General features: G+C 34.7%; 1 protein-coding gene across 5 annotated transcripts in view; it reads left to right on the top strand.

Moving 5' to 3' along the window:
- Positions 1-18479, top strand: part of EML4 (EMAP like 4) — a 159736-nt gene that overhangs the window by 121642 nt on the left and 19615 nt on the right. For all 5 annotated transcript variants that reach the window (XM_082756779.1, XM_082756780.1, XM_082756777.1 and 2 more), the window contains 10 exons: positions 3417-3566; positions 5079-5148; positions 6483-6593; positions 8879-8974; positions 9691-9825; positions 10062-10197; positions 11955-12106; positions 13635-13760; positions 13879-14010; positions 14602-14669. In XM_082756779.1, coding sequence (XP_082612905.1) covers positions 3417-3566; positions 5079-5148; positions 6483-6593; positions 8879-8974; positions 9691-9825; positions 10062-10197; positions 11955-12106; positions 13635-13760; positions 13879-14010; positions 14602-14669 — 1176 coding nt within the window. The remainder of the gene's footprint in view (positions 1-3416; positions 3567-5078; positions 5149-6482; positions 6594-8878; positions 8975-9690; positions 9826-10061; positions 10198-11954; positions 12107-13634; positions 13761-13878; positions 14011-14601; positions 14670-18479) is intronic.

The following is an 18479-nucleotide window of genomic DNA, read 5'->3' as shown; positions in this document are numbered from 1 at the left end:
GTTGTTTATAATTGGGCTTTCCTTTGATATTACCATACTGGATGCTATTTACAGGCTAGCTGATGAACCATGAGGATAAACAACTTCAAGGCAAGAACAGAGGCAAAAGGTTGTGTGGTAGGGTTTTTGGACTGTGTTGTGTGGGGAGGTGGGAGTGGAATTGTTCTTTTTAGATGACCTGTGTCCTGTGGGTGTTTTCAATGACTGATACCTGGTACTGTAGATTCAACAGAACACACTTTGCTTTTGCCTGCCCTGCAGATTACTGTCAATTAAAGAAATACCTAAACGGCTTGGCAAGAAGTAGTAGTTCATGGGGAAATCTGAGCTGACCATCTCTGGTTCCCGAGTGATTTCATGTAAATTTAGTTTGGGTATCCCTGCTTTGCAGTACAATCTTGCTTACTGCACTTCAGAACTGGTTAAATAATATCAGATATTCCTACTAAGAGGGAAATGGGCTGCTCTACAGAGATCACTGTCAGTGCTGCTGTTGATAGGCAGTGACTTTTTAGCCTCTTTCTAGTGTAAAGTAGCTCAGTTTCTGCAGGGAATTTCTGACTTCCCTTTATAAGCTTATTTTTAACACTGGTGCTCTTTCTAAGAATAATTCGAGTCAGTTGTAATGATACTATTGAATACTGTTGTACAGCAGATCACTTTCCGTGGGGGCCTTGGCTATTCTTACCATATTAAAAATAAAACAAACAAAACTAAAAGCTGTTAAATATATATATATATATATATATATATATATATATTTTTTTTTTTTTTTTTTTGTGACAATACAGTCCAAACCTTCACAATATTGACTGAATTTCTTTCAGTCTTATTGAAACATGTCTTACTGAAAGATAAACATTGAAATGTAGTGGAAATTAAGCATCAAAGTAGTATTGCTGTTTTTCCTGCAGAGAGTTGGTCAATCATTGTATTAATGTATCTCTGTTCTCTTGTTCTGAGAGTGTGGAGAAGGAAAGAGCTGCTGTGGAGCAGCAACACCTCTTGTTTTCTCTCAAGATGCCTGGGATAGAGCTTGAAGAAAGCAAAAAATTCTCTCACAAAGTAGGTTGTTGCTTTACATGCTCCTAGAAAATGCAGCCACTCTTTGGTACGTTATTATGTAGGAGGGTGAAGGAAAGAAACGGACTGAGAAAACATAACTGTTTTTTGCAGCCTCGTGAATGCCAGAGCTTAACAGCAGGTGCCAAAATATGTAGCCGTAGCTTCACATGGTAAACGTCTGAGATGAAAGGATGGATGTTCAAAGATGACAATCACAAGAAATCCTTATCAATACATTGCCTATTATATACAGCAGATCAACAGCATCTGCCTTTCTCCTCTGAGATGCCATTTAGAATAGTGTTCTTCATGCTTCTGTATAGAAATAATATTTTCACTAGTTTATAGCCTGTCATTTCTGAAAGTTCACTGAACTTGTTTATTTGTTCTGCTTTTGTAAAGGGCCATTCTAGAGCATTTTTGTTGTTGTTGTTGTTGTTCCACGGGTGTTTGAAAGAGGAGAGGAAAATTTAGTGTGAAGGTAAATACTGTTAAAGGAGAAACCGAAGCATCCTTTTTCGTGCTCTCAGCATTGTGTTGTATCAGCATTTCTCTTCACATTATTTGCTAAGCAAGCTTAGCTTCAGAGGTGCCACTGTGTTCTTCTGTAGTAAAGGGAAGACAGCAAGATAGAAACGTTTTTTCTTTTTCTTACTCTAAAAAGACTTAATTGATAACTGAATGCAGTGTCCCGCTTTGAATCACTATTTATTTACATTATTAAATGAACATGTTTAATTTTGCAAGTGTTCTTGTGGTACAGTAGTCTTGTAATTTGATGGGCTACAGGGACTACATCCCTGTAGTTTCAGTAACTACAAAAGAGGAAAGACCTATATTTGCTACTCATGTTGTGGGGCGTTTTTTGGATGTGGAGGGTGGCATTGGGTGGTATTTTTGTTAGAGAAGTAGTTCTTGTTCAAGAGCAGAGGCCAAGCTGTCAAGCAAGGAGATTTTGGTTTAAAAACTCCAAAACCTGTGCTACTGCACCTGCACCTGTAATCATGAGAGGGCCAGCTTAACCCATCCAGCTTTCTCCATGTTGGTCTTTTACTTTATCCTATCTATCTCAATATCCAAGACCTTGGAAGCCTTTACCTAAAGTTGCTTGAGGCATCTCCTGCTGTTCTAGGTATATTAGTTGGCACTAAAGAGGGAACCTCTCCCTGAAGAGTGCAGGACACAACGAGAAAATTATATATATACATACATATAAATACATATATATATGTGTGTGTGTGTATATATATATATATATATGTATTTATACATATATATATATACACACACATATATGTGTGTATTTATATATATACATATGTATAAATACATATATATACATACATATAAATACATATATATACATACATACATATATATATACATGTATGTATATATATATACATATATATATGTATTTATATGTATGTATATATATGTATAAATATATATGTATAAATACATATATACATATATATATGTATTTATATGTATGTATATATATAAGGCTTCAAAGCTGCTGTTCAAGTCCGAGTGTTGATTTTACTAGTAAAGAGTGACCCTGGAACTGAAACACAGGCACACAGACGCATTAATAATCTGGATGAAGAAAGTTGCACCAGCTTCAAAGTAATATCAAGATACAGTTACATTTGATCAGTGCTAAGTCATGTCTTGATTGTAGTGATAAAACATCTGAATGTTGTTAGTGTCATGGTAGTTATACAGGTTTTCTACAAAAATCATCCCTTTTATATATTTTGGGTAGTTTGAGGTAGATTATTTTTCCCTGTGTCAGTTCATTTTGAGATTTGTTTCCTTTAAAAATACTCTAAAATGTTCTTAAGAACTATTTTCTGGACTTGGCTGCTGCTGTGCTGAAGCTTGCCTTTTTCTGAAGGGCATTAGGAATTTTCACACGCTTATTTTGAAAGACCAGACAAAACCAATATGCTGGTCCCTGGCATGGAGTTGCCCAAGCTCTGTTACTGAAAAAAGATCTACAGCCTGTACCGTGACGTCTTGCTGTTACCTAATGAAAATTCACATTAAGGATTTCTATATAGTGACACAGCTATGTTTGTTTTGCCTCAGTGTGCGTTATGCACGTTTTATTTTTACATCAATGAATATCACTTTAAGTGGTTTGGATTTCTGAAGTCTGATCCTATTCTTAATTTTTTTTAAAACTGTTAGTGAAATTGTGTTGTAGTTTCAGAGGAAAACATAAAGGGCACTTCATGGCATGAGAGCTCCCCAGGAATCCTTTCAAAATTTGTTGGATTTTCTTGTATGTGTGTGATATACAGTGATTATGAAAGCCTTGACTCTAAAAATATATAAATGTATAGATATGGGTATCGTGGAAGAGATTGTCGAGCCAATGTTTACCTCCTTCCTACCGGAGAAATTGTATATTTCATAGCATCAGTGGTGGTACTATTTAACTATGAGGAGAGAACTCAGCGACACTACCTGGGTCATACGGACTGCGTTAAATGGTTAGTATAAAACATTTGTATGTGTGTGTCATAATTCAGGAATGTATTTATTTTTAAAATTTTATCACTGTATCTGTGATCTCCTTAATGTCATCATGATTGCAGTTATTTTCTGTTTCATCAGTCCCTGTAAATTTCAGTGTATTAAGTGCCTTACAAATGAATGGTAATAGAACAGTCCACATTAGCTTAGGTTTTCTGGCTTAAATGTAAACTTTGATACATAGATACCATAGGATTGCCAGATTAGAGACAGGATATCTGCATAAATTATTCTAAATAGATGTCCCAATAATTAAAAATGGTCATCAGCCTAGTTCTAGATCAGGAATTTAAAGGCAATATGGCAAAGGTGTAGACTTAAAGGAGAATTAGAAAACCAAATGGAAGACTGAAGAGTAATTTTATAATTTTTTTAATGGACGCCCCATCCAAGTATTAAGACCATCTGGCATACGAGAAAGACACTTGCAAACAAAACATAAAAGCAGAAAAATCGAAGACAACGTCATTGGTGGTGCAAAGGTTCATCACTTTACAGTGTTAGTCTGAAGAGTAGCATCGGGCTTTGGTTTCAAGGTAAACATAGGCTCTTTGCTGTACCTGAATGGAAGAAAGGAGTTGCTCTCTAAACCTCTTTTTTCCTGGCTCTGCTTTGATAACTGTAATTGCTTGCTATGGGAGTAATGCTGTTAGTCTTGTTGCTAGTCTTGTTAGTCTTCAGGTTCATTCAGAAAACTAGACTGAATTGTAAACATTTTGGTGCTCATCACTCTGACTTCTTCAGCCCCCCTCCACTGCTCCCCCTTGCCTGTTTTTATTTTCTTGTTTCTTCACCTTTGTAATAATACAAAGAAGGAAAATGAGAAGGCTAGTCAAAAAATAAGTAGGAGTAAGAGGACATAGACTTCGAAATTACAGTATCTGTTTTTTAACATGGTCTTCAAAACAAAAGCAGATTTTGACTTACACTAAAAGTGCACTGTACTGGAGATTTTCATTAGTACAATTATATGAGTAACTCATTTCAAGATTCAAGAAGTAAGGCCTGACTCCTGGGTGCACATGCCTTCAGCCATCTTTTCAACCATTTTTGCTCAGTTTCATGCTCTCTCTTGATTTGGACATGAAGTATGCTCTAATGCTTATAAACATGGCAAAAAATAATGTCTTGGAAGTTCAACACGGGACGTTGCTGTTTTGTTACAGTGGACTCCCAGTATAGTGCAAACCTGAGATTTAGTTGTCTGAGCACATGTGAAGGTGGCTCTTTGGGCACTCCTGGTTGCGTGCCTGCAGCCATTGCAAAAACCTGATCAACCCGTCAGGATTTTGCAGTATAATATGCCATGAAATAGTCTGTCAAGGAAAGCATTCAAGCTGTCTTATTAAAAGTGGGATCTAGGATCATAAGTGTCTTTCTGAACTTCTGTTGAAAACAAAAGAAAAAAAAAGCTTTCAGTTTTGAAGGCCAATGACAGCAAAAGTGAGTCATATTTCTGTCTGTCTTAGTCTTGCAGTTCATCCAGACAAAATTAGAATTGCAACAGGACAGTTAGCTGGAGTGGATAAAGATGGAAGGGTAAGTAATAGAGCTGTCAAACAATAGTCTCTTGTTCTGAAAATCAGGAAAAAATGAAAAAAAACCTGTATATGTGTGTGTGTGTTTTAATTTTATCATCACCTTCTGTTTGCTGTTATTTTTGTAATGCATTGCATATACTGAGATATTGTGCTGTTTCTAAGGTAACAGTAGTATCTCTAGCGAAAGATAGTACCATGGAAGCACTCAGCCATACATCAAAAAGAGAAGAAGCTCATAGTCTTTTATCTGTGACATGAGAAACTTGGTTTTAATTCTGAAGGCAAATCTGGACCTTGTAATTGATTTATAAAGCCGTATCATTTCTGTCACATATTTTTCAATAACTTCCCAGAGGAAAACAAGACCCCAGTACAGTGGGTCTGTGTACTCCTAAGGCTTCATGGGAAAGGAAGCCAAATTTGGGAGTCTGTGGAAGGTGTGCCAAGCTGCCCTACAAACTTGCTCAGTTGAGGACAAGCATAGTTAAATGCTCTTGTCCCTGGCTGATGATGAACTCTATCACAATTTGAATAATCGGATTATCTTCCTGAAGTTACAGATGGAGGGGAAAAAAATAAATAAATCAGATACTTTGAAGTGCAGAAACATGTTAAGTACAACCCTTTCTCAGGTGTTTAACTTAATGTCTTATTTTCCACTGAGCATTTGTTTAATCTTGTTATGATTTTTTTTTTTTTTTAATGGTGAATGCTGTCCTTAAGACAATTTAATTCCTACTGCATTTATAATTGTTTCACATTTATGCAGCTAACTTGCTTTGGGATAGCACTTGGATGAAATATTGCCATGGAGGTTTTCATTCACTGGTTATGGTTAGATGACTCAGTGCACCAACATTGTTTTTTGGCGTGTTTTTGTTTTTGTTTTAATTTATTATTATTATTATTATTATTATTATTATTATTATTATTATTATTATTATTATTATTATTATTATTATTATTTTCATACTTTTATGTTTTAAAAAATAGGGTTTGATCGCTTGTTTCAATTGCTGTGTGAGATTTTTAGGTCTGGGGTTTGAAATGCAATATGACTCTTCTATTTTTGTTCAATGGTTTGAATTGGGCTGAGATTTATTTTCACAGCTACCAAATGCCTTCTTGATGTTTGCAGCTTGCGTGTGGTGGGCAGAAACTGTCTTGACTCTTGCCTTTTGAGGTTCAAGATACAATCCAGCAGCAGCATCAACAGAGGCCATATGCATTTCAGTCCACAGTTCGCAGTTTGGGTAGCTTGACATAATTTTAAGCCTGTGTTTGACACTTTTGCCACTGGTGACACCCATTTGTCCTATTGCTTTTGCACAGCCCTTGCAGCCCCATGTTAGAGTGTGGGACTCGGTGAGCCTGGTGACGCTGCAGGTCATCGGCCTGGGGACTTTTGAGCGTGGAGTGGGGTGCCTGGATTTTTCAAAAGCGGTAAGATGGGTGCTGCTACCTGGTGTGTTTTACATCAGTTATCCAACCCTGTGTCAACTGGCAAGTCTCTGAACTGAGATTTCTGAATGCGATTTCCTACCTGACCTGCTTTGGTACTAAAAGTGTGTCAGTAAAGTTTATGCATACTCTATAAAAACAGCTGACAGCGAGTGAGGTGAAAAAACAGGAAATTGCAGATGTAAAATTGTGGCAACAAACTAGCACTACATATAAATAACAGACACTGACATACCTTGAGTAGAAATTAAAATCTGTGCTAGGTTTTATGGGGAGTTATTGTTTATTTAGATGTTAAAAGCAAGTTTATTACTGAGGTTCATGAAGACATTTTAGTGAGTTCTTATGGAAAGGGTAACTTTTCTGTTTGCACAACTGGAATAGGTTTTTATGCACCAACAGAAAACTTAATAAATAAAAAAATAAATAAAAATCCTCTGCCATTTTCCTAAGGTATAGTTTATTCAATTCGTGCTTCTTAATTTTGCATAGAATAAAAAACAAAAGTCTTGTCACTAAACCCACAAAATCTATCAGAAGTAGTAGTAGTAAACAGAAATGTGTTGTTTGGCACTGATAAAATTCTAATTTCAAAATTGCTGCTAAGTTTATTTTGTATAAAAGACATGTATTTTAATGTTTAAGCTACCTTCATGCTTTTGCCAAAGCATTAAGACATATCAGACCTCTTGAAAACCCACGCTGTGATTGTTGCATCCAAGAATGCAAGTGCCAGAGAATAAATGCAAGTGCCAGAGAATAAATGTATCAAAAAAAAAAAAAAAAAAAAAAAAAAAAAAAAAAAGAGAGAGAAAGATAATCAGCTGTATTTTGCTTATAGAGAAATTGAAGCACAGAACAATTAAGGTGGGAAGGGACCTCTGGAAATAACTCATCCAGGGCAGACTGCTTAGGACTGTACAGTTGTGTTTTGAGGCTCTCCAGGGAAAACCTGTTGAAAATAAATGCTTATGCTCCCTTGCTGCAGCTTCACTAAACTTTGAAACATTACTTAGTTATGTATAGGTATTGACTTTCAGGATATAAACTTATTTATAAATAGGGTGTAGCATAAATAAAATAATGTGAGAGAAACACTGTAATTCCTATTGCTGTAAAAAAACAGGAAATTTTTAAACTCAGTTTTCTTTTAAGATGAATAAATGCATTTTTCAGCTTTAATAATAAAAATTAAAAATAATAAACAAAACACTAAGGAATTCTTTTGAATATCATGTTCTAGTTTTTATTAGACTGAAAGTTGAATGTTAAGTATCTAGTAGAACTATGTTTTTAATCACATAATCCCACTAAACTATGCAAGAACTGTCTATATCACCAATACTGTTTCCAATTAAGTGGAAAAAAAAACCCTTGAAAGTATGTTTTCATATTGCTGCTCATAACAGTGTTAGTGTTTGGGAACAGAAATTTCAGCCACCTTTATTTTCATAATTTGTTAGAGAATGCTGGCTGAACTGCAAGAATCAACTTTAAAATAAATAAGGCCTCCTCCAAAACTTTCTACAAATGTCCTTGAAACAACTGGTTTGTGCAAGTATGTGTTGCTGTGAATAAGTATGTTTTTGTTCTAAGAATCTCTGTCAATTCTTTTAATTCTACATAGCTACATTTACTGTTTTGTTGTAGAATTTTTAAAAATAAGACATTTCAGTTATTTAATACAGAGGATATAAATCTTCTTGCTTCTGTAAACATCGTTTTGTTCATAAAGTGTTACCCTCGCTCCAGTTTTACCAACTACATAATGAAACTGCTTGGCACTTAATGTTCTGTGAGGGAAAAAAAAAAAAGAGATGTCCTTTCAAAATGTTACTATTGCAAAGTTGTGTGTATGTGACGGTGACATTTAAGAAAGAAAACCACAAGCAGAACTGTGTGTTCTGGAACCTGGGGAAAAACAAAGTATTTGCTGACTAGAAAAAGGAATAAACACTTATGCTACTAGCATGATAATACAAACGAGCAAGAAAGAAAGAAAGGGGGAAAAAAAAAAAAAAAGAAAAAAAAAAAGAGAAAGATTTGGGTATCTTTAAAGCTTTCTTAGAATATTTTTTGAAGCATGATGATATGTGGTGTGATTATACAAAAATATGTTTTACCTCTAAGAAAAAAGGAAATCCCTTAAAAGGGAGTTGCTAAATTTATATTTGTACTTCTGTGTCTTTTAAATATTACTGCCATGCCCCTTGTTTGAACAGGGCTTAATAGTTCTTTTTCAGCACCTCTTATTCTTTTTCCTTTAGGATTCTGGTACTCATTTGTGCGTAATTGATGACTCTAATGAGCATATGCTTACTGTGTGGGATTGGCAGAAGAAATCAAAAGTAGCAGAAATAAAGGTAAATATTACACAAATACCTATTTTAAAATGCAGGTGTTTTCATTACAAAAATATAGTAATTTTGTGAGACACAAACTTGGTTTTACATGGAAACAACTGGGTAATTCTGATGGGTTGTATAAGGGCACAAAAGAAATGTATTCTGAATTTGTATTCTGGAAGGGTTTTGAATACTGGAATACTTCTAATTAGATTTTGCTCTTCCATAAGGACCAGTCCAAATAAAGTAATTCTCTTAACATTTTCCTAATTAAAAAATAAAAAAAATTAAAAAAAAATCCTGGACACTTTAAAGAGCTGAAGTGATGGTTCAGCCTGTAATTGTTTATATTATATATATACACACATACACACTTCTTAGACATTCCTTATTTTCATTTCTGTCTGAATCAAATTCCGCACATTGGTTCTTGGTATATGTACATTTGTAGATTGCAGTCTGATTTTTTTTTTACTGAAGTTTTATTAGCAATAAAAAATTAAAAAAGAAACAAACAAACAAAACACCTTATGAATATGGGAAAAAGCAATACTTAAATGATATGTGCAGTTATTCACACAGTCAATTTATCAGGGAACACTTATGGATTTTTGTATACATGCAACATCCTGTGTAGTTCCTCCTATCTTTGGTCTGAAACTTGTAATTTTACATGAGTTGCTAGTAAAATTAGGATATGAACATCTGAATAAATATTATTTCTGTTATTTCAGACTACAAATGAAGTTGTTCTTGCTGTGGAATTCCATCCAACTGATGCAAATACTATAATAACATGTGGCAAATCTCATATATTTTTTTGGACCTGGAGTGGCAATTCATTATCAAGAAAGCAAGGGATATTTGGGGTAAGAATGTCTTGATATGAGGTCAGTTTTAAAACAGTGGAAGGATCTGTTCATGCTACCTACAAATTTGCGCTGTTGTCACCTTATACTGTTTGAACAAAGAGGTAAACAAACAACAACAACAATAAAAAGATTAAATTCTCTTTGTGTTTTCAGAGTTATATGGGAATGGATATGTTATTATAACTACTTAGAATACAAACAATTATCCCTTCCTTCTGTTTATTTTGTTTCAGAAATATGAAAAACCCAAATTTGTTCAGTGTTTGGCTTTTTTGGGAAATGGTGATGTGCTCACTGGAGACTCAGGTGGGATAATACTTATATGGGGCAAAACTACTGTAGAATCTACTCCAGGAAAAGGACCTAAAGGTAGGATACATTCACAGTTAATTGCAGATTAGACTATCTGTAGAAGACAAACATAAAGAATTGCATTAGAATAGTAATAGGGAAAAAGACTTAGCTGTGCATGTACACTTCTTGTATTAACAACCGGTACTAAATTCCTTCAGGTCTTATGAATTTGGTGACTTAAACACAATCTAGGGTTTATCAGTAATTTATGAGACTGTGCCTGAAGTGAATGAAAACTAGTTTATCTAAATGTTTTGCATTATAAAATTGTGAAGCTAATCAGATTTCCTTTCATCCTGTGATTTGGAAAAGGCTGTGCAGGCTAAATTAACTTCTTAAGACTTAACATTGTACAATGCTTGGTCTCAGAGGAATATGTGTGTGAAGGGAAAATGTAATTTACATCTGTACCAATTATGCAAATAAGAGTATCTAGTTAAGACAGTGTACAAGTTCTGGCTATAAAATATAGTTTAAAAACCATTTTATTTACACTTTGAGTTAAACTTGGTCTTTATGGCAAAGGTTTTGTAAAAAAGAAAGAAAAACTATTTGTTACCAAATTTATGCAGACCTGGCACAGCTGAGCCCTAAGGTAATTTATAAATTCAAGGATAATTTATTTTACTTGGCAGCTATTTCAAACACTCTGGGTTAAATTGGTATGCCAGGAAAACATTCATGTAAAAAGCAAACATTTAAAGGTAAGTCTGTTTTTGTAGGTAGATTTTTTTTCTTTCAAGCTAACTGCAATGGAAAAGTAATTTAACAAATTGTCTGATATTTAATTTTGAGGTTCTTCTTATGCAAAATAACTTTTAACCTGTACAAGACTAAAAGTAAACAAATATAACATTTATTACGTCAGGGTAACAGAATATGAGATCTTTTCATTGGTTCATCACATGAGAATTGGTCACAGTACTTATCTCAAACTTTTTCACAAAGTGAGAGCATGCCAACTTGAACTGACTTGAGCTGTAGGCATAGTCAGCTTAATTAAGTTGGCATTTATTTGGATGGTGTTTAGAGTTTTTCTGTGACTGCTACTTGTATATATGCAAATCTTCAAAGCCTCAGAATCTTGCTTTATTAAAACACGATTTTCTAGAGCAATTCTTTTCAAATATAGACACAATTGGGATGCAAAAGGTTCTCTTTTAACACCTTTTCTCATTCGGTTTTACTCTTTATCATTCTTTCACGTGTTTTCCTCAGAGTAGACTACTGTATTGATAGATGCCAAATGCTGTTTAATTATTTTTAAGCAAGATGACATTGAGTGTCAGATATTAGCATCATGCATCCTGGAACCTTTCCTTTAAATAATTTACTTTTTTCCCCCTTTTTTTTTTTATTCCCATGAGACTTCAGACAAGTCTTTGAGTTTCTTTTAACAAAATAACTTTAATTCTTTTCTAATGATTGCTTACTAAATATTTTTCAGACAGTTTTCCTTGTATGTGAAAAAATTGTGTTCCCTTGGATAGCAGAAAATTTGAAGTATTTTGCAAATACATGTTTTAGGGCAGTCAATCTCAAAAAAGTTTCTCTTGAAAAAGGGAGGCCTTTTGTTTTATCCCTTTATCTTGTAAGAAAACACTACCACCTTGTGTTTGCAGTACTAATGCAATACTAATAGCCCAACAGTGCAATTGTAATTATTGGTTGTACGCTGCTACTTTATTCTTACGCCAAAATGTATAGCTTCTTGTAAACCTCAGGTGAAAAAGTGAGTAGTGTTCTGTATTATTTTCTTTTCATGCATATAGGTGTATATCAGATAAGCAGACAAATCAAAGCTCATGATGGCAGTGTATTTACCCTCTGTCAGATGAGGAATGGAATGCTGCTAACGGGAGGTGGGAAAGACCGAAAGATCATCCTGTGGGATCATGATTTGAATCCCGAAAGGGAAATTGAGGTAAGAAGGCAAGAGTGACAAAGAAATTGCATTTTCAATGTATGACTAGCAAACCTGAGCCCTCCCCACTCCTTGGAGTATCGGTATTTAGCATCTTCTGTTTTCTGTCTTTTAGTTTATGTCTTTTAAGTGGATGAGGGTGTTTTATAATAAGCGTATCAATTTTCAGCCATGAAATAAGCCCATATGGGGTTTTTCTTTTTTCCTTCCTTAGTTTCTTTTATTCACCCATTTTTTGAGGATTTTCATTAATTTGCTCATGTTTTTCTTAAGCTTGTCTGTCTGGACAAATGCAATGTTATCAGGATTTTATTTTAATATGGAGTTTTTGACATTATATAGAAATATCAGTAGGATATATATGGCTACTCTTCAAAAATTAGTTAGGTTGAGGAACTTCTCTTTATCTTAAAAACAGGTATTTAATGTCGATGTATGTTTCTGATTTGGCTATATGACAGTGATGGGGGTTAACTGGAAAAAAGTATATATTTTGAAAATGAAAATACTTATTTTGTCCTCACAATAAGATGGCCTTTTGAAATAGTATGTTCTTAAAGAGTTTTTCTAGTAGTTGTTTACTCCAATTGTGTCCATTTCTAGAAACATTTAGATCGAACTTAGCACATATGTTAAGAAAAAGAGTTTGTTACTATCTTGAGTCCATTGACCTTTACAAAGCCTGACTGAGACTAAGTCCATTTTGAGTTACCCTGTACAGCTCTTTGGCTTTAATAACACGCTATTCATATCAGTCTCTGTTTTCCTTTTTTTAATATGTTATGTTAAACCTAATTTTTTATGTTGAGAAATATTACCAGAGCCCTGGTATATAGCTTTGTGAACAATTATAATGATTTTCTATCCTAAGTGTCTAATATTAAAGTTAGCATGTTTTCTAATGCAAAAATCATTTAGAAAAAACAAACAAACGTATGCTGTAAAGTATAGCACTGTATTAGTATTCAAGCATGCAATAAGCAAACTCAATAAAACTTGGAGTCGTTGCTGACATAAGGCATATGAACATTTACGTAAGGTTAATCAGGAAGCATTAAGGAAATCAGGAAGCATTTACTGTGGGCTACAAGATCCTTCTTAATTTTCACAATGTGTTTTGAAAAGTAAACAGTAACTATATATATATATATATATATATATATATATATATTATTCCTATCCTTATATGATGATTTGTAAGAATGTGGAGTACATTTATTTGGTGTGTTTTATGCATAAAAGTCCATGGAACTCTTTTGTATTTTTTTCTACTAATACCTATTAAAATGAAATAATCGTGATTGTTGTGATTGTTTTGGAGAGAGGTCCTGTTGTATATGCCTGTACTGAACAAATAAATGAGGTAAGTTTTGGGTCAAGTCCTGATCTATTGTATGTGTGATTAGATTATTCCTTTGTGCTGTGAGAACTGCAGTTCTGGTACTGTTATTGTGCGCTATTTATAGACTTCAAAAATAAGTGCCTATTAAGATACATGATGTGCCTTTATAAACGTTTCTCTTCCTAGGTTCCTGATCAATATGGAACAATCAGAGCTGTAGCAGAAGGAAAAGCAGATCAATTTTTAGTGGGTACTTCACGAAACTTTGTTTTGCGGGGAACATTTAATGATGGTTTCCTAGTAGAGGTACAGGTGAGTACACTGATTTTTTTTGAACGATTACTCGAAATTGTTAGAGCTTCCCTGATGGTGTGCTAATTTGAGACTCTTTGTGTTATTTGTTATTAAATCACATACATGTTCTTTACAGGGTCATACAGATGAACTCTGGGGACTGGCATCGCATCCTTTCAAGGACTTATTTTTAACATGTGCTCAAGATAGGCAAGTTTGTATGTGGAACTCTGTGGACCACACACTGGAATGGACCAGGCTGCTAGATGTATGTCAACCCTTTAACATTAAATATAAAACTGGAAAATAGCAAAAAGCATTAATTATCTGAAGCACCCTTGCCCTATGTCCTTGAGAGAAGCAAAAATCCTGAAACTATGGCATTAAAAAGCCATTCAGAAGCTTTGATAAGCTTAACACAGCTCTTCAGAAGTTGTATATACAATAATCTGATTATCATTGTCCAATGCCATTCTAGCAGTCCAAGTCAGGATAAAACTCCAAGTCATTTGTACTTGTTACAGTTTAGCTTTTTTTCCCAATTACTAAATCTATCTGCAGAGGTTATCATGCAGATGTAAAAGGTATGGCTTCAGAAGTCCTTCCTTATTGTCATTGTTTGTTTGTGAATTCTGTCTTGTACAAGGATATGTGTAGACAGCATATTTTTACACAGAATTTCAGCTTTTTACTTATGAGAAGGTCATGTAGTATATCAGTGATAGGTTAAAAAAAAATCTGTGAATTGCAAGTGTGCTAGCTAAGTAGATTTTCTTTTGTCAATTCATGTTAGGCTTTTAGGGTAGCTTTGGTGTGTAGAGTGGGCAGGAAAATAACATGTACATGCCTCCTTATTTAGGAACCAGGGCACTGCGCTGACTTCCATCCCAGCGGAGCAGTGGTTGCAATTGGAACACACTCGGGAAGGTAAGGGAAGGTAACAGTGCATCAGCTGAGTTGTGATGATCAAAAGGAGACATTTTGATACTATGATTCTTTTATATTGAATGCATATATATTTTTTGCTTTATTCTTTTGCATTAAGTTAACTAACATGAAAAGTTGGGGGAGAGGGGCAGATCTTAAAGGGATTAGATGGAGACAGCTCTTTTTTTTTTTTTTTTTTGTGTGTGTGTGTGCTGGGAGGGTTTCACGAGCACTCATTTCTGACTTTACTAGGTATCATATATTTTATCGTGTGTGTATAACATCAGTTTATAAGACAGGTACAGTACAGATCTTTCTCCCTTCCAAATCAAACATATACAAACTGTTAAACTGATATGGAGAGGCAAATGAACAGGCTGTAGTATTCTACTTTTGTGTAAGTGAGAGGCTAAAATGGCACATAGCTCAATAGTACTTGATTACAGCAGTTCATGTTCATCCTAAAATCACTGCTTATTTCAAAGCTATCAAAACATGAGTCAAGTCCTTTAACTCAGGCTTCTTTCAGTGTTAGAAAAAAAAATTGTCTCAATTCATATCCAAACTCTCTTGGGCTTGGTATCATCTGCCATGAAAGGAGTTCCATGTAATGGATTCTTAGCAAGTATCAACTAAAAGGAAATAAAGACAAAAAGGATATTCATAGCAAAAGGAAGGTTGGAGAAGCTGATAGGAAATTTTTATTCTATTTCTTATTCACATATTGGTAAAATAACACGTAGTACATGTAAGAAAATTGTTTCTTTTTGTGTTAAATGTGCCCCTAGATTTTTTTTATACGTAACAACATGCCTAAAAACCATTTAAGTTTTGGTTTCAAAAACTGCTAAGCATGTACAACACCCTTTAGCTTTCCTGGAAAAAACTAAATGTTAAATTCTTTTCAAGGTGTTTGGTGTTTTTTATCCAAGATGATGATGCAGTCTGCACTAAATACATTACATACGAAATCAAATTAGAGAACCTAGTGTACCCTCACAAGAAAAATCTTGCTGAGCTCTTGTACATTTGATTTCCATGTTGTGCTTTTCAATATTTTCATCTCTTTCTAATTACAGCATTAAACTGAGTAGGTATTTCTACCTTCGTTAAACAGAGCAGCAGATACTGGCATAATAGAAATTGAGACAGGGAAAAAAAAAAAAGATCAAGCCACATTTCTGGGTAGCTACTAGGCATTTTTGAAATTACATCAAAGCACAACCAAGGCATATTGAGTGGTCAGAGCATGCAGTCTGGTGTTTGCTTTTGACTGAGGTTTTTTTTCCTCTCAGAAGGTTTAACATAACTTTTTTCAATTCAGCAGTTTTCAGTTTAAATTCTTCTTTTAAAAAGAAAAATTACTTCAGGCAACCCACTTACACTGTATTGGATAAGTTTATGTCAATGGCCCGGTGTTTTTTTGTTGTTGTTGTTGTTTTTTTTGTTTTGTTTTGTTTTTGGCAGTGGTGGTGTTTTACCAAGTTCTTAGAACTAAGCAGTTACATTTTTACTGTTCTGTTTTATTGTGTTCTGAAATTGCATGATTCAATTATAGGTTTGAGACATAAACTGAATTGAAGTGGGGTCTGGTAAGTGCACAAGTGGATGAGAAATAGATGGAGTTGTGAATCCAGATAAACAGAACAGTTTTAGATTTACTGACTAACCAAAGGCATCACACAGTGCTTTCTGCGCTAAATAATCCAGTCTAAGGGAGGCATTTCCCAGAGGAATGAGGTTGTATGATAAATTTTGGTTACCTCAGGAGAGAAAAGAATCAGGCCTTTAACAAGTCATTTAATAACTTACTTGATTTATAGCCCCAAGCACATAAAGCAAATGTTAAACAAGTCTAATTTGTTTAGGATTCAATAAACCCAAATCTTGGCTGTGTATGTCATTGCATCTCTAGCGCTGTTTTGCTTCATGCACAGAGGTCAGTGAGGCAGGGATAAGGAATGGGAGCGCTGACAAGGTTAGGTTTGATGACTAAAATTGTGACATTGGAAGAAAACTGATTTTTTTGCCTCTTCCCATTCTTGTCCACAGCTTCATGGCAGTGTGTTTTTATCAGGCTGACACATCATGTTTCTGGATTGGTTTTCACATACTGCTCCCCATGAAGAGTATTTCAGTATCATTTCCCTTCTTTGCGTTGTCTGCAAATGATCTGCTGCAGGTTTTGTTCCCACTTCTTTAAATACCTGCTGCATGTCTGGTCATCGTTTGTCAGTGACTAAGCCTGGTTGGAGAGAACTGATATTTTTTGTGGAACCTGCTGTTTGCTGGAAGAGCAGATCTGAAAAAGCAAAATAGGCTGGCAATTGAAAATTCTTCCAGAAAAATGAGTTTTTCAAAGCATTATATGGATAATTTTACCATGCTGTCAGTGGTATTATTTGCAGGGAAGTAGATCTTCCTGTGACTACTGTAGAATATTTTGAGTACTATTGATATAACTGCTCAAAAGCACAACAGAAGAAAAAGGCTAACAGGATTCTTGCAAAAATACTAATGTTATCAAGAAAACTGAAGGGTGGGAAACAATACTAGTATAAGCCAGAGCCCCAAGGAGGTAAATAAGTCAGTAGAGTTACTCAGATTTAAACCAGTTCAGTATTTGTGGCAGTAAGGTGAATCCCAAACATTCCAGGGAGCAGTCCAACCAACAGATGGGTTGGTTTGTTCATGTATACATTCAGCACTCTGCTTTTATACCTTGCAGGTTCAACATTCTTTATTACCTAAAAGTTGTGGAAATTTCAAGTCCTAGTGTAAAAATATATCACTATTTTAGAGTACTGTTTCCCTGGTGATTTTGTCAGACAAATTCTGTATTCACAGATGTAAATTATCAGTAATAAATGTCTGTGTCATGGGTCAGAATTTGCTTTCCAAAAGAGTTGTTTACAGGATTTTTGTTTCTAAATAAATAATTTATTTTTCAGATAAGTTATTTTAAAAAAAGAATAGGAAGACAAGAAACAGATAAACATGGTGAAAGTTCAGTTTTGTTTAATTTAGCTCACAAGTCAAATATGTCATTTTCAATAATAATGGTGAGAAAATCAATACAAATCAGAAAAAGTAAAAGAGCTGCTATTTTTACACTCTTCAACTGCTTATTTTGTCCAGTCTGCAGATCAGGAGTTAGGAGAGTTAGGAGACATCTGCCAGGCTTTGCAGATCCCAGCCAAGTGTGGCATTTCCAGGGTTGGCTGCTGTTTGCATTTTGCATACCTTTCATGCTGGGAGGAAGATTCTCTCCCAAAACAGTCTGAAGGTGGACTGCAACTATGGGAGATAAGGGCACATGTGGAGTATGCCAATGAATGGCTGTAGCTGCTAGACTGGAGACAGCTTTCATTGAGATGGGTTTTCTTGCTGGCAATTACAAAATTTGCCATAGCTTTGGGAGAGTTTGGGTGATTGAAGGGAGCACGTCTGATTCCAGATGGTGGAGGAACCAAGAAACAGCTGAACTAGATGTGACCAGCATTTCCTTTCCTAAATTAGTATCAAAATTGTCACGGTGCACTGTTTCCACAGTTAGCTAAGACTGTTCTTAGTATCTTTTGTTCAGAATAAACTTTGGAGGAGGACCAGTGTGATGAAATACTTTCTTTTATTGCCCAATGGAATTCAGCAATTTAGGACCCTCAGAAACTCTGTTTTTGATACCATCTCTGTGCTTTCAGTACACTGGATTTTTTTTTTTTTTTTTGCATGCTTTTACAAGCTTTGGAATTTCATTTTGTGTAAGAAATGTGTTTACTGGAGGATTACTTGGCTCAGGTGACAACTTCA

Source organism: Aythya marila, assembly GCF_965140915.1.
Source record: "Aythya marila genome assembly, chromosome: 3".
NCBI classification, from domain to species: domain Eukaryota; kingdom Metazoa; phylum Chordata; class Aves; order Anseriformes; family Anatidae; genus Aythya; species Aythya marila.
This window is presented reverse-complemented; position numbering and strand designations above follow the sequence as displayed.